The sequence below is a fragment of the Cervus elaphus genome, chromosome 18, assembly GCF_910594005.1.
Source record: "Cervus elaphus chromosome 18, mCerEla1.1, whole genome shotgun sequence".
Taxonomy (NCBI): domain Eukaryota; kingdom Metazoa; phylum Chordata; class Mammalia; order Artiodactyla; family Cervidae; genus Cervus; species Cervus elaphus.
The window spans coordinates 28,810,905-28,832,460 of NC_057832.1; the positions used below are offsets into that span (position 1 = coordinate 28,810,905).

The following is a 21,556-nucleotide window of genomic DNA, read 5'->3' on the forward strand; positions in this document are numbered from 1 at the left end:
GGCAGCCCAGCTTTCAGGGAATCTGACTAGTCATCTCTATTCCTCTGTTCATCCTGGTCTTTTGCTTATGTCTTTTCTTTGGTCTGGAACTTGCATCTCTTTTTCTCTCTTCTCCAGCCCAGTTCAGACACTATGTCTGGAGCTAAATGAGACTTTTGGACTTAACCTGGTAGTCCAGTGGTTAAGAATTCATTTGCCAGTTCAGGAGACACAGGTTTCATCCCTAGTCTGGGAAGATTCCATATGCCCTGGAGCAACTAAGGCCATGGGCCACAACTACTGAGACCAAGCTCTAGAGCCTGCAAACTTCAGCTAGAGAAGCCACCGCAATGTGAAGCCCACAGACCACAACCAGAGAGTGGCCTGCTTGCCGCGACTAGAGAAAGGTGTACAACAACGAAGACCCAGCACAGATAAATAAAATTTTAAAAAGCAAAAAAAATAAAAAATAAAAAAAAACCAAAAAACAAAAAACAAACGTTCTTTGGGAAGACTTCTCTTAGCATGTGTACTTTTTCTCTGGCAGCCCCTTTCACAATACGTAGTAATTGCTCACTGACTTATTTGTATCCTCAACTGTATCTTAAGCTCTGACAGGGAAAAGGTAACTTTCTTGCTGAAGGTACAGCCTCTATGTAATCATGCCCTAAATTGCACTATGTAAGTATTTATTATTTTTTTCAAATTTAGTATTATAAAATTCAATTACAGTTCACAAAAGAATTCACGTTTTCTTTAAAGAATAAGCGCCCCTACTGTATTGCATGATTTGCTCCTTCTATATTTCATTTACAGTCCTTCCTAACTCTGTATTTCCCTATGCTACAAACATTACCACTCAATATATATCTGGGAATACATAAACAATCAGCTTTATTCTAATCTTCCTTTCTCCTTGATATAGAAACACGTAAAAAGTATTAATACTGCTCAGATTCTAACATTTTAACATTGTTTTTTAAAAATAGCTACCCTGTATATGAATAAATGTGGCATTTGAAACTGCTGAAGAACTGAAATCCAATTGTACATACTCTCGTATTTTTATGGATTTAAAAATTCATCTTAAAAAATAAATTATCCAAGTGTATGCAAAGCACTATTCCACATTCATGGAGACACACGCACTGCTCTGTCCTGTCAGAAACAAACACTGACCTACGTATTTGGACTGAGAGCCCAGCATAAGGGATCTGCAGGCAGAGGGTTTGGGAAGGCTCTCAGTTGCCGCTCGGCATTACTCGGCTCCTCTCGGCTCCCCCTCGGCTTTGCGTTCGGCTTCATTCGGCTCCGTTCGGCTCCTCCTCTCGGAGACACAGCTGAGGCGACTCGCGCGCACGCGCTCTCAGCTTCTGCTGCTCTTAGGGCCGCTCTCTAGCTCGTGTTTTCACTTCCTTCTCTTCAGAGCTGTATCCGGGTCGTTGTTTTCTCTATTGTCAGGCAACCGGCCTCGGACTGTGCGGATTCTGGGTCTTTTGTTGCTTTTGTTTGCGGGATAATAAAGTTTTTCTCTCCTTTATTTTTTATCTAAGCGTTTTAACGGGGTAAATTAACTCCTCAGGGCTGCCGGGTTGGCCGCGCTGCCTGGGCCGGAGGGCGCCTTTGGCCGGGAGGCGCCAAAGGAAGGCGCTCGAGGGGCCGGGGTCGGTTCTCCTAGGACCGGGGGCCGGGGGGCGGGAGGGGAGCGGCGGGGCTGCACCTGGGGCGCCCCGGTCAGGTCCGCGCCGCCGCCTATTTTTAATAGCATCTTTTGGACTTATTTCCTTGGTCTCAGTCCTCGACCTCGGCGCTGCCTGTGCTATCGCAGCCTCTCCCTAGGTCTCCTCCAAACGACCACCTCGGATTCCTTAGTAAGTGTGTCGGAGGCGTCCGCGGGGAGACTGGTCCATTTCAGCCCTTCAAGAAGTCGGGGCCGGCGGGGGCAGGGCGGGGGCGGGAGAGTCCTGTGGGAAGATGTACCCTCCGCGGACGCTCCCCCTCCACGATCCGTGGGAATGGACATAGTTTTTATATTCCCTGGGCTTTGCATTTTCTATTGACTGTTAACGATGTCTTAGTGAGGGGTTACAGGGAGCAAGTCTCAGAAGCAAGATGTTCAAGAGGGCCAGTTTTGATTTTGGTCGCCCTGGGCTCGTATTTGCTGCGCCTTGGGGCTGAACCTGCCCATGGAGCTGGCCGGCCAGCCCCAGTAATCCCACCCCAACCTTCCACCACACCATTTGCTGAGAACTGAATTAAGACAAAGATTTGCACCACCTGCAGGAGGTCATCTGTACCTTCCTTCAGCACCACAACTCTCCCTCGCGCTTGGTGGGATTATGAATAACGTTGTAATGTTTTTCTTTTAACAGTGGATCGCAGCTCCAAGAGGAGGCAGGTGAAGCCTTTGGCAGCTTCTCTGCTAGAAGCTCTCGATTATGATAGTTCAGATGACAGTGATTTTAAAGTTGGAGATGCTTCAGGTAAACGTTTATTTCTCGCTTCCCTTTTCCCAGCTCTTTGGAGTTGGGCTGATTTTCAGACGTTGCTTAAAAAGAATGGATTTTAATTAAAATGTCAATATAAAGTTAAAGCACATAAACTTAATTTTGTCCGTTTGATTTCCTACATTTCCCTTAGAGTGTGTCATTGAATAATGCTAACTACTTCTGTTTTTGTTGCTATTTATCAGATAACTGTCAGAGAAGGATTTATTTCAAAGATGCAGTAATATTGTAAATCACCTATACCTTAATAAAGGCTTCCCTGATAGCTCAGTTGGTAAAGAATCCGCCTGCGATGCAGGAGACCCTGGTTCCATTCCTGGGTGGGGAAGATCCGCTGCAGAAGAGACAGGCTACCCACTCCAGTATCCTTGGGCTTCCCTTGTGGCTCGGCTGGTAAAGAATCTGCCTGCAATGTGGGAGACCTGGGTTGGATCCCTGGGTTGGGAAGATCCACTGGAGAAGGGAAAGGCTACCCACTCCGGTATTCTGGCCTAGAGAATTCCACAGGCTGTATAGTCCATGGGGTCACAAAGAGTCAGACACGACTGAGCAACTTTCACTTCCATACCTGAATAAACACCAAACAAAAAGACACAGTGGAAAACAAAAAGACACAAAGATGCAGAAGTGTTTACTCTGTTGTTTACTTAATGATACATTTATGCTTCTTTTATGGACAGAGTGGGGGAAAATCTAGAGGTAATCTTAAAGTAGAGTACTCTTCTGAGAGTAGTAGGAGACTTGAACCACCCAGGAAGAGAGTTTGGTTGGCACCCTCTGAAAGGAGTTTTGCTTTTTGTCTATTAGCTCCCTTACCAGCGCAGAATTGACAAAAGTAAAAAGTTGTACTTTGGTAGGGGCCTTAAAAATCTGAGCTACAAAGCATGCATGCTTGCTCATTTTATCTTGTGATTTTAAAAATAAACTTTTTAAAAAAGTCATAGGGTAATATACACAACTGAAATCATATAGTAACATTGTACACAATTGAAAAATGGAAAGATATGTTTTTCCTTTTATCTTTGTTCATTGTAATTCAAGACATATCTACATAAAAAGTTTTCATTGCAGAAATCTGAGAAATACAAATTATGTTTAAATATTTTATGTGAAAAATACAAGTACACATGAACAATAAAAATTAATTCCACCCCTTTTGACAGAAATTTAAATCAAGTGAGAAATTAAAGCCCTTTTGATTTTATCCTTTTAACAGTTTTAAATTATTCTTCCAGAGAATTTTCAGTGCTTAGTCCTATTTCTCTCCTAATTTTTTTTTTTCCTGCCAGATGTGGTAGGAAGGGATGAAATTTGGTTGTGTTGTGTTACTATTTTACTTTTAATAGCATCAACAGGAACAATTTGCATTGTGATTTACCAACAACTTTTTGTTTCCATAACCTCATTTAATTTTTACAGTAACTTTGGAAGAGATACTATTTTACAGATAACAGGGGCACTGAGTTTAAAGAATTTGCATGAAGCCACTTAGCCTAAATGGATCTACTCCAGTTCTTAAGATTCTCAACATTTTTAATGCTATCACTGCTTAGGTCCTGAAAGATGTAGATGTAGTCTTAAATTGAAACTACTGTACTTACTTATCAAGGTGACTAATTGAGGTTACTCTCCGCAATCAAAAGTTGTAAAGTTTATCTTGTTTGATTTTTTTACCCTTTTATTTCTCAGCTCTTTCATCTCTCACTTGGTTTACTGTTGTTTGGTATTTCCAAAGAAGGGGGAAAAAAGGAAGGGAAAGAAGTAAAATCTAAACCTATTTCAGTGCTCTTGTTGAAAACTGTGGCAGAAAGGAGTATCCTTGGCTAGAATGCAGCTTAGGTTTGTCATGTTGAGACAGTAAACTGACAAAAATGGTTGGGTCTCAGAAATGATGACTTATTAGAATACTGTTAGGGAAAAACTCCAAAGCTTAATTTCTTTTAAGTAGTCCATAATTAGTTTTATGACAGTAAATTCTGACTTTGCATATAATTTTTCTCATTTTATTTATTGAGATGTAGTACTTCTCTTTACAAGGGTTAAAATAATCTAATGATACAAATTACTTTCTCAAAATAATTTTTGGTATCAAGCTAAATAGAGACTCCTCACCTTGTTAAATTTTAATCATGGTTGATGTGAATTATCTGTTATTTGTGAAAGTGGTAGACTGAGTTTTGTTAGGTTGATAATTTTTTTTTTTTTTAGTCTTCTAAAGCACTTAAAAATGTATACTTTTGGTTGTCTAGTCTGCTATACTTGTAATTTCCTTCCTGGGCCCCAAAGGTCACAAATTTATTTGTGCAGCTCTTGTTATCATAACTGAGAGTTTAGTAGAAAATGATTTTTTTTTTTAAATGGGTGATAGTAGAAATTGACTTGTATTTTCCACTCTTGGTTAAGGTGTATTGTCTCCCATAGCTGAGATACTGGCTTATCTATACTACCAGTGCTTCCTCTTTGAATCCTTTCTCTTCTCTTTGTAAGATAGTTGGACTCTCATAGGAAATAAGACATTTGAGTTATCACTGTTTTTCAGACATGTTGAAGTTGTGGAATCCCAACCCTACTTAGTAATAGGCGATTAAACTGGAGGTGGAAAAATAGTAACTGAATAGTAATAATCTTTAATAATAGCTAGTAATAATAGTCTTTCTGATCATAGCTTCTTTCAAAGCAGTCTTTAGAAATCACTGCTTCTGGACTTCCCTGGTGGTCTGGTGGTGAAGACTGCCCTTTCAGTGCAGGGGTTGCTGTTTCAGTCTTTGATTGGGGAACTAAGATCCCATATGTTTCGTGGCCAAAAAAAGACCCCCACAAACTTGTTAAAAATGACTAACTCAATAAACTGTTGACTTCCTTCAGACTTAATGTTACAGTGGTTAGAGTGGTGGGCCTCAGTTTTTAATTGGATTCTATGCCTCAATTTCTTCTGGTATTCATTTTGAATTTTGAAATTCAGCTACAAAACTTTATATTTCTGTCTGGCTTTAAGAATAAATATTGAAATTTCTGAAAACTTATGAAATTTCTGAGAAATTATGCAGATAGACATAATTTATTTTTATGCTTCTCAGATAAAATAGAAAAAGATAAAATTCAGAAAAGACCTGCCAATAAAGTTGGCAAGTTATTAGCAACAGTTAAGTGTTACTAGCTTCTACCTTTAGAAAAATATGAACTGAAAATAGACCATCTTTTATTTTATCTCTAATGTGAAAGTAGGAATAAATTTATCATTTTTGATTGAGGACCATCACTAAATAAATTTTCAAGTTAATCCTAAATAATCTGTAAGCATATCAGATTTATGGTGGTTACCACCAGAAGAACCATATATAAAAATGTTAGCTGGTACTCTATGAAATTAATCAGCTTTATAAGACTAAAGGCAGTTGATTATTGGCAGTTTCATAGTTTGGCTTAAAGTGATTATATCTGTGACTATGACTTAAGACTGGGGATAGGAGACATTTAAGATAGGATTGAATCTGCCTACAGTTCAAGAGACCTGGGTTAGATCCCGGGGTCGGGAAGATCCCCTAGAGAAGGAAATGGCAACCCGCTCCAGTATTCTTGCCTGGAAAATCTCATGGACAGAAGAGCCTGGTGGGCTACAATCCATGGGGTAGCAAGAGTCAGACACAACTTGGTGACTAAACCACCACATGCAACTGTAATAATGTTGAGGATAAATACATGTGTTACTTTTATTAAGCAAGATAAAATAGTGCTGTGTCTCCCCAACCCTTGGCCAAAGTAAGATGGTTAACATTAGCTCTTGAGCCATAGTTAGTTTTGTTGTTGTTTAGTTGTTCAGTTGTGTCTGACTTTGTGACCCCATGGACGTTAACCTGCCAGGCTTCTCTGCCCATGGGATTTTCCAGGCAAGAATACTGGGGTGAGTTGCTGTTTCCTTCTCTAGGGGATCTTCCCTACCCAGGGATTGAACCTGCATCTTCTGCATTGGCAGGCAGATTCTTTACCACTGATCCACCAGGGAAGCCCATAGTTAGTTTGGTTGGTCCAAATTGCCAGAAAACAATTTAACCAATAGATTGAGACTAGATTTTGCCTTTGTAGTATTTTCTGCTTAACTGACTTTGGCTAATGAGCAGATCTGGTTTTTCATTAACCAACTGTTGTTTTGCTTAAAATTTCTTTGCTGGATGTTATGATGAATTCACAAAGAAATAATGATAATACTGGAATGATTAAATCCAAAGCAGATAGATGTTATAAGGCATGATCTAGTTCCAGTCTTTCAAAGGAGATGGGATTACTTTAGACTGACTTGATTTAGAAAGATTCATTGAAGAGATGAGAGTTGAACTAGGATGTAAAAGAGTCCCAACCTAGGTGAGGGAAACATGAGGTGTTAATGGAGGATGGTAAATGTCATTTATATATGGAGATCAGAATTTGAATAAAAGAACTGTGGGAGAGATGAGCCCAGGAAAATAGAATGAGGCCAAATTGAGGTCTTACATGTCAGACCAGGGTTCATAATCTCAGCAACACTGGCATTTTGTTTTGGTTAATTCTTTGTTGTGGAGGCTGTCCTTTGTATTGGAGGATGTTTAGCAGCATCTCTGTCTTCTACTAACTGCCGTTAACATCTACCCTTTCTAACTCCTACCCCAGCCCTGCCCTTTTGTGGCAACCATTATGTCTAGACATTGCCAAATGTTTTCTGTGGGACAAAATTGTACCCACTTGAGTACCACTGGTCTAGATTTACCCAGAAAATATAAAGTGACACAACTGGAACTAGAATAAGCGGTAGAAGATGAGTTGTGTTGACTGGCTTTTAAAAAGAGATATACTAGATTAGCTTCCAGTGTCCCCAGGATGATAGCTGAATAACTACTAGACTGGTGATGTGTCAGTTATCTGTTGTATATGTGTATAATCCTAATTATTGTTACATCAGCTCAATAAACAGAATAGTTAAATAATTAAGATTGATGAACAAAGATGATTCTTTATATTGCAAAGCTATCGTAAAACTGAATTAAATCATTCTGATTTAATTACTTAATATTTATTAACTGATTCTATTATTTGATATTTATCATGGGGAAAACTTAAGCATTTAATATTGAAGGGATTCTTTAAGGTTGATTTCTAATTTCTTTAACTGTAAAACATTTAACTGTCTGTTCATGGAAATATCTGTTGCTTGGAGAGGTTTTGATATATTGTATTTGAGAAAGGTTACCATTAATTTTACTGACTAGGAGGTAGGGATTTCAATTTTAAAGATTTTTTTCCTCACATTTTTTATTGTAGAATTAGAATTAATTCTATTCTTATGTCCACAATAGCTGTATTTGAAATATCTGGTTTATTTCTCTAGTCTATTATTAATTTTTTCTTTTTTTTTTAATGCTTGTAAGAGTGATGGACTTGGAACATTGTTTGAATTTATAGGAATAGGAAATTTTTCATTGCAGTCTACAAAAATACAGTTATAGATAGCCCAGGACTCTTATTTTTCTCATTGTCATTATTACTAAGTAATGCCTGTGACTAAATATTGTTTGTCTCCATCCCCCAAGTGCATATTTACTGAAAAGAAGTTACGACTGATTAGTTGAAGTTATTTTTCAGAAATTAGAGAAAAGTAAAATTTGATAATTCCTGATCCCCTGCATTTGGAATATGGCTAATGTGTTATATTTGAAGAATGGAGGGTTGGGTAAGCTACTAGGATTGGAATTCATGGGAAAATCTCAGATTCTTCTAATAATGTTAACAAATATAAAACATTTAACTAATCTATTTAAGATTCTGCTTTCTATTCAGGCAGATGCAAAGAGTACTTTTAAAAATAATTTATTGGCATTGGCAAAACAACCAAAACAAAATTGCAGAAATTCTTGACATTTTGTAAAATTTCCAAGTAATGTTTACCAAAGTTGAAGCAGTCTTGGTTTTGATCAGGAGCCCACCTTTGTGCCCCACTTGATCATTTTTTTCTATCTACTATTATGTGTTTACTGGTAAAAGTTATTAGGAGTACTTTTTAATTAAGAAAAAATTCTACAAGGTTAATCCAGAAGAAAAGTACCTTTTCTCCATTTCCCAGCTTTCTTAATTATAATTAATTATATTTACTTATAATTAATTATAATTAATCTGCATTGCTTGCAGGATGTTCTAGTTTTCTTTAGTCAGTATGCACAAAGATCCATCTTTGCCTCTGAAGCATTTGGTTAACTCTGCTTATTATTTATTATATCTTTATCTGAAAATGAGCTTCACTGGTGGCTCAGAAGGTCAAGAATCTGCCTGAAATGCAGGAGACCTGGGTTTGATCCCTGGGTCAGGAAGATCCCTGGAGAAGGGAATGGCTAGTATTCTTGCGTAGAGAATCTCATGGACAGAGGAGCCTGGTGGGCTACAATCCGTGGGGTCGCAGAGTTGGACCGCTACTGAGCAACTTTCACTTTACTTTCACTTTTATCTAAAATTACCTAGGAACTATTTTTTTTTTTTTTTTAACCAGAGGTATTTTTTTCTTGGTAGTTTGAGTCTAATAGTTGTGAGTGGTATGAAAAGATCACCATTTTTTTCTTTAATGATTTGTAGAGCTGTTGGACTTTGCCTATTTTTAAGTGATACTGGGTTCACACTCTTAAAATTTGCTCACAAATTCAAAGATATTTCCTATGTTTGACATAAACTCATTTGATGATAAAATCTGACTGGAACTGATAGGAGTTTACTTGTAGGGTTTACTTATCATACTTGTAAATCTTCATACTTTTCACTGCAGAAAGAATGTGTTTGATTGTAGCGTAGTACCACAGACCCTGCTGGCGGTGTTAGTGTAATGTATTGTGCATGCACCATGCTACGTTTGCAGAATCTGAAAAAAAAAATCTAAATTCTGAAACACATCTGGCTCCAAAAGTTTCAAACAAAGGGTTGTTGGCTTACATGATACTACTCTTGTGGCCTTTGCAAGATTGTTCAGGTTGAGAATGCTTTTTTCACTGCAGTCCTGAATGAGACATAGGCACTGTATGATAATCCTGAGATTGACAGTGCTTTTGCAGGCTCAATCAGCATCAACTGAATGTTAGTCTGTGTTTTTTATGTGATTTAACTTCCAGGATTTTTCTTCATCAGCTGTTTGTAAAGGATTTCTGAGATGTTTTAGAAACCAGATACTAATAACAGACAACTTTCTTTACTTTGAATGCCCAGGTAATTATAGAGGCTAATGCTGGTTGAGTTAACAAAAATTAAAATGGTGTGAAAATATGAATTTTTTCCATAATTTTATGATTACCCTTTTCTTGGTTATAGGTACAAAATATTCATCACCCTACAGATTTTACTATTGATGTTGGCTACGACCTGATTATTGACTGGTTTGTTTCCTACTTCTTCCTGCTCTCCTTCCACAGATATTTTAGATTCTTATTTATTTAATTATATGTAAAGAGGCTTGGAATGCTACTGAATACTGTTGGTCTAAAAGGGTGTGGACTGCCCTAGGCAGGAATGGATAGCACTTGCTAGGAAGCTTGTGGTCCTGCATGAACTCTTAATATCCTCAGCCTATCTTTTTAGTGACAACTGTGCTTGCTCTTGCCTAAGATGGATTAGTTTTTAAAAAATGCACTAATTTCTTTCAATCTAGGGACTCTAGTAGTTAATGCCTAGAACCTTTGGAAGTTTAGGTGACTCTTTTGTTGATATGAACAGTATCCTAATAAGCAGAAAAATTGATAACTTAAATCTTGCAGCCTCCATTTTCTGTGCCATTGCTATTGTCTGTTTTTCCCTTGTGTATTTGGTGCTCCTAAATTTGATTGGTATATTAGAGATATGGTACAGGCTGACTGTCATAAATATCTGGGTTCACTTTTGCTAGGTAAAGAGTGAGGTAAATGAAACAGTTTTTTTTTTTTTTTTTCGGGTCAGATTTTTCTTGCTCTGAATGTGACTCCATGCTTGCCAGTCCATGTAATTTATGAAAGAAAGATGTAAGAGAAGAAGAATGTAATCTGTATTATAAAGTTAAAATCAAGTGCTCAATTTAAAAAGAAGCACATTTACTTTTAGGAAAAAAAAATGCCTCTAAAGTATCAAGTATAGTGTGAGATGTATGACACAAAATAGTGGTCCTCATTTTAGAGTATGTTTTAATTTAGAGTTACATATATTCATCGTCATTAGTGCTATACTAAACTAGAATCATTATATCAATTTCATTGATTTATTATTTAACCAGGTTGGGAATGTCTACCATTCTTTGACTTAAATTTGTTTATATTGTTTTGCAAGTTATTCACAAATTTTGGTGGTTTCATTTGTGTCAGCGTTGTGTGTGTGTGTGTGTATGTATATACATATGTGTGGTTTTTTTTCTCATATTTTCAACAGATTCTGAAGGGAGTGGTAATGGAAGTGAAGATCCTTCAAAGGACAGTGGAGAAGGTTCCTGTAGTGATTCTGAAGAAAATATTTTAGAGGAAGAACTGAATGAAGACATTAAAGTAAAAGAAGAACAACTTAAAAATTCTGCAGAGGAAGAAGTACTGTCATCAGAAAAACAGTTAATTAAGGTGGAAAAGAAAGAGGAAGAAGAGAATGGAGAAAGACCTAGAAAGAAAAAGGAAAAAGAGAAGGAGAAAGAAAAGGAAAAAGAGAAAGAGAAGGAGAAAGAAAAAGCAACAATATCTGATAATGTGGCTGCTGCTGCTGCTTCCACCACGCCAGCCACAAGTCCTCCTGCTGCTAACACATGTCCTTCAGTCCCCACTACCACAACTACTGAGGAGCAAGTCAGCGAGCCAAAAAAGTGGAACCTTCGTCGGAACCGACCACTTTTGGATTTTGTGTCCATGGAAGAGCTGAATGACATGGATGACTATGACAGTGAAGATGACAATGATTGGCGACCCACTGTAGTAAAAAGAAAGGGAAGATCTGCATCTCAGAAGGAAGGAAGTGATGGAGACAATGAGGATGACGAAGATGAGGGGAGTGGGAGTGATGCGGATGAGAATGATGAAGGCAACGATGAAGATCATAGCAGTCCTGCCAGTGAAGGGGGCTGCAAGAAGAAGAAGAGTAAAGTTCTTAGCAGAAACAGTGCTGATGATGAGGAACTGACCAATGATAGCCTGACACTATCTCAGAGCAAGAGTAATGAGGTAGATCAACCCAATTTTTATGATATCTGTCTGTCTGGGGAAAAGGGAATTCTTCTCTAAACCATTCTACCCATTATATTAAGTGGCTTCCTTGAAATCCTGTTCTTAGACAGCTGTGGGAGTGAATGAGCACCCTAACTGTAACATTTATTCATTTGGTCAGCCCACTTTTATTGAGTATCTCCTATTTGTCACCATCCTCAAGGAGAGCATAATCACCGTTCTCAAGGAGCTCAGTCTATACTTAAATATTTTTATGTCCATACCGGTAGAGTTTTTTCCATTTTCTATCCCCTCAGTCCATTGTTCATTGGCCTGCTAAATGGTCCTGAGTGGGTTATGAAAACAAAGATCACCTTTCTTTCAACTTAGTTGTATCCATATCTGCATAAAAATTTAGAGTACTTTTAAGAGTACTTTCAAGTAGAGCAACAAAGAATTTAATTGTCTCAGGCTTTTAGAGATTCATTTTAAAGGTAATTCCTTTTTTAGTTGTAGCACCCTCCTGAATAGTCACCAGATCATTGCTTTAGGTGTGTGGAAGTAAATACAAATTATATATGTATATATGTTTAGTGAATAAGTTCTCTCTACAAAAAAATGAAAACAAACATTCTATGCTAAAACAAACATTACTATCATAAAACTACAATAATGACTCAGTTCTTCCACTTGAAGTTCTACTACTGAAAGTTAGGTTTATCCATTGGGCCCAAGATGCAGCATTCAAGACTCTTCAAACACATTTGTATCTCTTTGTGTGTTTATGTATATGTTTTTCTTCAAAAGAAAGACTGAATTGTTGTCTTACATGTAGATGTATCTGTTACATCACATGAAAGAACTATAATGATTGTCTGTCATTCCATTAATGTGTTGATAGTCATGAAAATTCACTTCTTTAACAAGCACTTGTTTTTTGTTTTTTTATGTTGTTGAAGTAGATTAAATTGGTAGAAAGATTTTCCTTTTATGCTTTATTTGTTCTTTTACATTTCTTCTGTTTATAAGTTTTACATAACAGTGATTTTCTATTTTAAGTTTCATTTAACAGTCTGTATTTCCAATTTAAGGAAACAGAAGTATGGAAAATCCAGTTGTTCGTAATTGATTTAAGCATGTATCCAGTTTATTTTATAGCACTTTATGCTAGTCTATATCTCCTGACTAAGTTTACCTTTGGCAGTATTTCTTCATTTTTATTAGCATGACAGTCACACAAGGAGGCTGGCTAGTGACGGGGGCAGTATGAATTGGATTTATGCTTAGGTGTGAGGGAATGTCTAGAAATTTGCTATGTAAAATCTGTGTAAATTATCCAGTTGTTAATAATCTGTACTATATAACACATTGCTTGAGAGATTGTAGACTATATTTTATGATACATATAAAGGTGATATGTGCTGTTTAATATTTTTCTACTAAACAGAAAAGATTCTGGTAAATAGTGGGGCTTTATTTAGGTTAATAGTCCCTAAGGAATGAGATTCCAGAGCATTTCTTGGATGAGTACTTTGATAAAGTTGTCAAGAAAGTTCTTCTTATAGTAACTAAATTAATTCTTTTTGTGTTAATTTATGTTAATTTTCCTTTTGCTCCACTCTGTATAGAAATATAGGAGAATTTATGGAAGATTAATTTTCCCTCAATAATATTCTACCTGAAAGCTTGATAACTGTTTTTTTCCAAGACTGTTTTTCAAACTCCTCCATTATTTTTGATGATTCTGGTTCTACATAAATGCCATTCAAATTAATGTTAAATTTTAATAGAAAACTAATAAATTCAGTTTATGTTTCTAAATTTCCTATTTATATAATCTTGATTTTGTAAAAAGATGATTAAAAATAATCCTTGTTGTCTGACCAGTGTTTGAATTTTAATATTCCTGGTTAATTTAGGTAGTGATACCTTGTCAAGCATTCATTAGTTAATAGGTATATATCCAATTATATTTGAAATTTTATTTTTCTATGCTTTTACTTCATTTCGAATACTACTTCCTTTGTAGTAGAGATGGCTGAAAATATAGTTTTAGAATACGTAATAGAATTGTATTTAGCCTGTACGCAGGCAGATTTTTTTCTTGGCTTCTGTCAGGTGCATTTTTAGGGCTGTGATATTGGGTATTATGTAAATGATGCCTAGGAACTTTCATAATTTTGAAATTTTTTAGGGGAAGTTGACATTCTTTTTGAGTGGAGGCCTTTTATAATTACTGGCTCTTAATGGTCTTACTATGTGTATGCTGTAGGCCTTGAAATGCTCTAGAGCAGTGATTCTCAAACTTTTTGGTTCAGGATACCTTTATACTCTTAAAAATTGAGGACCATAATTATTATTTATATACATTATATCTTTTGATATTTGCCATTTGCAATTAAAACTCAGAAATTTTAAAAAACGAAATGTATAGAAGCATAGAAGTTGTTGGATTGGTGACACCATCCCATGTCATGTAACTTCTGGAAATCTTCATCATATACCCATGAGAGAGAGTGAAAAGGCAAACATCCATAGTATTTACCTGTTAGAACCCCTGAAAGAGAGTTCCCTAGGCCACAATTTGAGAACTGCTGTTCTAGAATTGGGCATTTGATAACCTGCGTTTTCTTCACATGGGCATATCTTTGTCAGTGGCATTATGGCATTTTTTTGAATTTAAGTGCAATCTGAACAGTACTTTTGGAATATGGTTACATGTCTTTTTCATCCTTTTATTTTGAAGTTTCTGAGATTCACTAAGGTTATCTTACCTTTTAGTTTTCTGAAGTAAGTTTTTTTGGGGGAGGGCTGTGTAGTATTTTTAGATAATGGTTCCCAGACTTTGAAAGAAGCACTTTGGGTGAGAATTAGTATATGATAGAAAATCATCTTAGTAGAACTTTTCAGGTGTAAGTTGGGTTTTTTTTCTTCATAACAGGCTCTGTTATGTTAAATGGATTAGATGTCTTACTGTGTGAAGAGATTGTTGTCATCTGAATTTTCCTAATTTTGCCTATTTCTGTCTCTTTGTATTTAATTTTTAGTAAGACTCTGCAATGATGGGTATCAGCCAGAATTGCCAGTTAACTTTGTTTTCGCTGCCTCTATATGATAATATGTGTAGAGAGAAAATGGAATAGAGATATAATTAAGACATTTACTGTTTTTTCTGAGCAAAATGGACAAATAGGAAAATAATAGAATTAGAGCTACTACCTATTGATGTTCGTTTTTCTGATCCTTAGACATTTACTTATTTCCTACATGGGTAAATCTTTTTTTCAAGGGCTAATTAGTTATTGTAATTCCACCAGAGAAATACAGGCAGAGTGCATTAACATGAGTAGCCTCTCAGTTATCAAACTCTGGTCATTTGCTCACGGTTTTTTTGGTCTATTATTTTTTTAATCTGGATGTGGTATTCTTTAAAAAAAAAATGGATTTACCATAGGAAAATATTTAAACTAGCAGTGCTTATTGAGGCTTATAACTTTCCTTTTGGGATTCAAGGAAGATTCCCAGTGTATGTAGTAACTGGTCAGCTCATATTTCTGTTTTTGGACCATCTTCAAAGTACCGAAGAAAGGAGAATGGGAATGATCATTTATTGAATACCTAGTATGTATCAGGAACATTTTTGCCATGTTTTCTTGTTAATTCTTACAAGAATCTGATGAGGTAGGTATTATTTTTGTCATACCATTTTACAGGTGAGAAAGCTTCAGCTTTGAAATTTGGGGATGAAAATCTGGGCAGATTTTTGTTTTGCTCACTGTACTAAAGTAGTTTAAAACATGAGTTTTCTTTTTAGGAAATTTTAACCTTATTTGCTAGCCACATGCAACGCCCCAGACTACTTTGGTTTTATAACAAAAGGAGTAAAGTAGAGAATTTTAAAGTGCTAGAATTCTCAAGAGAAATGACATTGCCTCCTTGTTAACTTTTGCATTATTTTCTGTTTTTTTATTTAGGGCAGCTGCAAGTTTAGATTAATTACACAGAAAATATCTTGAAAGAATGTTATTAATTGTGACAGTCGTGTCATTCAGATGTTATTTACAAATTGCAGTTGAAATTACTCTAAATATTACCTGTGGATATTGGTCAGTTTAAAAGAATATAGAAATATAAAAATGTTAACATGAAATAATATATTTAATGAATGTGTGATATGGAACTAATTTATTTTGTTTCTGAATATGGTTAGGTTCTTAAATGAAAATATATAGACTCAGATGCCATCTTTTATTACATGTAATGCTAAGCTCAGTGCATTAAATAGCAGATATCATTATCTTGTTAATTTGTATTTAAAGTTTAAATTCATAATGCAGAAGGTTTAAATTAAATGGAGCACCCTCTTCCTTTTTTTTTTTAAATATTCCTGAATGCATTTTCCTTTCTTTTATATTTCAATTAACTAGGTGTTCACTAGGTATTTCTTGACAAAAGGCTAATAGAGTTGTCTGACTCTTCTAGAAGTCAGTCTGGATCCTTTTTTAGATGATTTTCTTTACCTGTATACACCAATTTCCAATGCAGACTTTCATGGAAAGTCTTTCCAAGATCCAGACTTTCATGGATCTTTCATCCAGCAGTTTGATGACTCTGGAAATTCTAGATTCCCCACCACTAAAGGAATTTAGTCTGTAACTATACCATCACATACATATTTGCCTATATGTTATCTTGAATTGATTTTTTTTTTTATTATTTAATATGTATGTGTCTTGTCTCCCCTAGATAGGATTATAAGCTTGCTAAGTGTAGGAACCATTCTTACATTTTTAAGACTCATATAGAATTAGTGATTACTTGTGGGTTAATTTTACCTTTCTCCGAGTTTCAGGGGTCAGGCTATATTCAGAATGGCAAAGCAGATGAAGAGTGGTTGGTTATAAGCTTGGTTTTATATTTATTTGGGAAGAGAGAATATGGAACTTGGAGAGAAGTAAAAAATTAGAGAGAGGGTTCTTAGAGGGTCCTTTAACAAAGAGATATACTTCTCAAATGTGGCGCACTTGGGAATTACTAAAATAATGGAGTATGCAGCATAATTTTGGAAATGCAGAAAATGATTTAGGATGAGAATTTTATTAAAATTAATTTTTAAATATGTGATTTTCTGATATTTTATTATTAGGACTCGCTGATTCTTGAGAAGAGTCAAAACTGGAGTTCTCAGAAAATGGACCATATTCTGATTTGCTGTGTTTGTCTTGGAGATAACAGTGAGGATGCGGATGAAATAATTCAGTGCGACAATTGTGGCATTACCGTTCATGAAGGTAATTTTGCTTTGTTTTGTTTCCTTTCAGAAATGACTGGTTGACACTGCATTTGTAAAAGTAATACCAGCTATTTTACATATGTACTATACTAATTTTTCTATAATATGTTATGATATTTAACCTGCAATAAGACATACTGAATTTTCAAATTATGATGGGTATTATTTTTTCAGGTTAGGTTCATTTAAAATGTGTTTTAAAATAATCAAAATAGATTATTACTGTACATAAATCATTATTTCTTTGAAGGTCAGTACTATGATATTTTCTTTTATGGCATTATTTCTAGTTTTTAACTGAAATTTAGGTATAGGAAAAAATCTGGTATGTTCGTTCAGTAGAGTGCATTCTTGAAAAAGGTACAGTTGAGTCTAGTGGTATATAGTTTCTTCTTTCATAGTTATAATTTTTAAGTTGAAAGGGGAATTTGTAGAGATCATCTTTTAGAATCTGAAATAGGAGCCATTGTAGTACATTGAAAGTATTTTTCCTGATTATGAATTTTGAACCTTTTTAATATAATTTTTGTTGTATTTTATTTAAAATGTTTTATTTTGACATAATTTCTGACTTGTGAATTTCTGTATGCTCTTCACTAAGATTTGCCAGATGGTGATGTTTAAATATATATGTTTTATCTTCTGTTATATAAAAAATTTTCCCTCACCTCTCTGAGAGTAAACTGTAGACAAAATGTTCAGCTCTACCTCTAGTGCCTTTTTGTGTATTTCTTAAGAACAAAGATCAAGGACATTCATTCTCTTACAAAGTCACATAATTATCAAAGTCAGGAAATCACCATTGGTAGAACACTGTTATCTAGTCTATGACTGTATTCACATTTTGCCAATCATCCTGATGATGTTGATTCTAGCAAAAGAAAATCCAGGATTATAAACTGGATTCAGTTGTCATATCTATTTAGTTTCCTTTAATTTAGAACATATTTTGAGTCTTTGTGTTTCATTCTATTGACATTTTTGAAGAATACAGGCCGGTTCTTTTATAGGATGTCCTCAATATTGTGATTTTCTTATGTTTTCTCCTGATTAGGTTCAGGTGCTAACCTGATGCTTTTGGCAGAAGTGCCTCAGAAGTTATCTTGTGCTTCCAATGTATTAGGAAGCATGTAATGTTTATTTGTTCAGTTACTGATGATGTTATTTTGATCACTTGGTTGAGAGGGTGTCTTCTAGGTTTCTCTGTAGTAAAGTTATTTTTTTTCCGCTGTCAGTTAATTTTTTCTTATCAGAGTCATGACTACTCCAAAACAGTGTTTCTATGGCCTTGACCTTACCTGCCTTTCTGGTATTGCCACCTCCTCCCAAATAGTTTTGGGTGTCTGGTGGACTTGTGAGACCTGTGGGACTTGGACTTCTTTAACCTGTCCTCTTGCCTTCATATGAAGCTCCTCACCCTTGCTGCTAAGACTCACTGTGGGAATGTCTCCTGTTGCTGTTATTTATTCTTTTTTTTTTTCAGTAGTGTTTGTTAAGAACCTTCCGAGTGCTAGGCATTCTGTAGGTTTCAGGCATGTAAAATAAACAGAATATAGACAGTGCTGACTTCATGGAGCTTAATGTATAGTAAGAGACAGAAATGAAAATATAATACAGTAATATATATCAGGTGGTGGTCTGGACTGTGGGGAAAAATAAAACAGGAAATGGAATATTAGGAATGCTATGAATGGGGGTTGTTGTGTGGGCAGGTGGAATTTTCTATTTATAAAAGCTTATAAGGAAAATCCTCTCTGATAAGGTGATCTCTGAGCAGTGACCTGAAGCATGTGAGTAAGCAAGCCATGTGAATACCTGGGGAAAGAGCACTCAGAGTGAGGGAGTAGTGAGTGTAAAGATGTTGCAGTAGGAACGTGTCTGGAGTGTTTGTGTGATGACGTGGAGGTTAGTGTGGCTGGAACTGAGGGCGTGAGCTGCTTAGTGGGGGAGGCAGAGATGGGGGCAAACCAGTTGGGGCCTTGTAGGTCATAGATCTCAGGTTATACTGAGATGGATATGGGAAGACCTAGGTGAACTTCAAGCGGAGGATCAGTATGATATGATTTATGTTTTGGAAGAATCACTGCTGGGTTGAGAGCAGACTGAAGGGTGTCTAAAGTGGGATTCAGGGAGACCATTTTGGAGACCATAGCAATGATCCAAGAGAGGAATAGGTTTACAGGTAGATAGTAAAAGTTTGGTTTTAAACTTTTAGAGTTGAGGTAAGATACAGGGGCTGGTGAGGTAAATTTGGGACTGATCAGCCTGTGGATATTATTTAAAACTGTGAGCCTGAATGTGCTTTCTAGGGAATAGTATAGTGCTTTGAGCACTTCAAGAGGAGTTGAGGAGCACAGGGCCAGTGAGATGGGAGAAGAACCTTGAGTAGTGACCTGGAGTAATGGAAAGTTTTCAAAATAGATTGTAACTGTCAAATACTGTTTTTAGAGTAAGATGAAACCTGTCTTATGGGAAATGACCCTGATGCATGGTAAACTCCAAGTCATTACCAGGCAAGTCATCCCAAAGTTTATGGGAAACAAGGCTTACTGACAAAATGCTTATATCACATGGTTTATTAAATAAATGTAAAATACATAGAAGCAAGGGGGAAAATATGGGTTTAGTTAACGTGGTATGTACTGTCAATTCTGCTACATTGTTCACACAGGACCAACCTTAGTCAAATGTAGGAGCGGACATTCCAAGAATATTAATACTGGGAGCCATCTTAGGGGCTGCCTGCCACAGATGCAGAGATGCTAGTGTGTGGATGGAAGGGACCAGTGGAAAGGGAAAGTTAGCAATTGATGATGTCAGGAAAGAAAGGGGAACAGTTGCTGGAGCAAGTCCTGTGAGTACAAGGCTGGAAAGGATAGGATCCAACACAAGGGAAGAGATTTAATAGATAAAAGTTGGCATAGTAACTGGAGGGAAAAGAGAATATATGGATACAGAGGTAGGTAGGATGTTGGATGTAGTGGTTAGAACGTGTGAAATTGAATGCTTATTTTTTCAGTGAAACAGGAAGCAGCCATTAGCAGAGTGTAGAGGTGGGGAGATGTTGGAGATTTGAGGAGTAAGAGGTTGGTATAAAATAGTTCTTTGGGGGAATAAGTGGATTAGGGAAATACATACGTAATATTGTGTGTGTGTACACATACATATATATGTATATTCACCCATGTTATATGTTGTGTGTGTATAATATATGTGTGTATATACTACCAGACAGCAATAAGGGATTACTTGAGCTTAGTGGTAATGATTATAACCTTAGACCAGGCAACATGGTTGTGTGTATGAGTTCCTGGAGGAGCTGCAGAATAGGTGAACACCAAAAGGAGCGCTGGGCTGCCACTGTTTGTTGTGCTGGTCGCCGCGGATGGTCACAGACGTGTTACCACGGCCTGCGCTCATGGCTGTCAGCGCCAGTGTGAGATGCAGGCATGACTAGCACTGTTGGTCTTACTGACTATTGATCATGCTGAGGGTACTGCCTCTGCTTCATAGGCCATGGTTTTGACCATGATATTTATGGCTAGCACAATGGTTTTAAGAAATTAAATTGATTGTTAACATTTAAAAACGGAAGATTTTATTTTACATATTTTGGAATTTGAACTTCTCTTGAAGTTCTGACAGCAGTTGGTTTTCACTTTTATGGTAACAGTCTCCTGGAGTTGAATAGGGCTGATGAAGCCTTTAATCTTCAGTTTACCACTCTTCTATCAAATCCCTTACTCATGTTTGCTAGTTGCCTGGCCCTTAGAGATGTTTGAGTGTATTTGAGGGTGATGCCTTTTGCTGCTGGTAGTCTGCTATAGCCTTGTGGTCTCAATGTCCCGCAGCTATGGTAGTAAAGCAACTCTTTTGCTATAGCTGCTTACTTTTGGACTCAAGTCTGCATCTCCTGGGGACTACCACCTTGTACAAATCACAATGAACTCTCCCTTCTGACCTTTTACTTATTTATTGAAGTATAGTTGCTTTACAATATTATTAATTTCAGATGTAAAAAATATTGATTCAGTATTTTTATAAACTATAATCCATTTAAAGTTATTACAAAATAGTGGCTATATTTAGTGGCTGTACTGTACAGTGAATCCTTGTTACTTATTTATTTTATGTATTGTAGCTTGTATGTCTTATTCCCCTGCTTATCTGGCCCCTCCCACTTTTCCTCTCCCTGCTGGTAACCATGAGTTTGTTCTCTGTATATTGAGTGTATTTCTGTTTTGCTATATACATTTGTTTATTTTTTTCAGATTTCACATATAAGTGATAATATAGAGTGTTTGTCTTTTTCCATATGACTTATTCCCATACACTTAGTACTCTCTAGGTCCATCCACATTGTTGCAAATAGCAGAATTTCATTCTTTTAAATGGCTGAGTAATATTCTGTTGTGTATACCAGATCTATATCAGTTCATCTGTTGATGTACTTTTAGGTTGCTTCCATATCTTGGCTATTGTAAATAATGCTGCTATGAACATTGGGGTGCATGTATCTTTTCTAATTTGTTTTTGTTTTCTTTGGATGTATCCCAGTGGTGGAATTGCTGGACCATATGGGTAGTTTATTTTCAGTTTTTTGAGGAGCATCCATACTGTCT

General features: G+C 36.3%; 1 protein-coding gene across 14 annotated transcripts in view; it reads left to right on the plus strand.

The window, feature by feature from the left end:
- Positions 1-1,377: 1,377 nt before the first annotated feature.
- The window catches only part of PHF14 (PHD finger protein 14), a 203,732-nt gene continuing 183,553 nt past the window's right edge, over positions 1,378-21,556 (plus strand). For 8 of the 14 annotated variants that reach the window (XR_006335056.1, XR_006335055.1, XM_043873421.1 and 5 more), the window contains exons 1-4: positions 1,378-1,850; positions 2,352-2,462; positions 10,887-11,659; positions 16,788-16,932. Coding sequence is in view for 12 of the 14 variants with exons in the window: in XM_043873421.1 (XP_043729356.1) it covers position 1,850; positions 2,352-2,462; positions 10,887-11,659; positions 16,788-16,932 (1,030 nt within the window). In the remaining 2 variants the exon portion in view is untranslated. The remainder of the gene's footprint in view (positions 1,851-2,351; positions 2,463-10,886; positions 11,660-16,787; positions 16,933-21,556) is intronic. The other 6 variants (XM_043873429.1, XM_043873427.1, XM_043873428.1 and 3 more) reach the window with 1 other exon arrangement.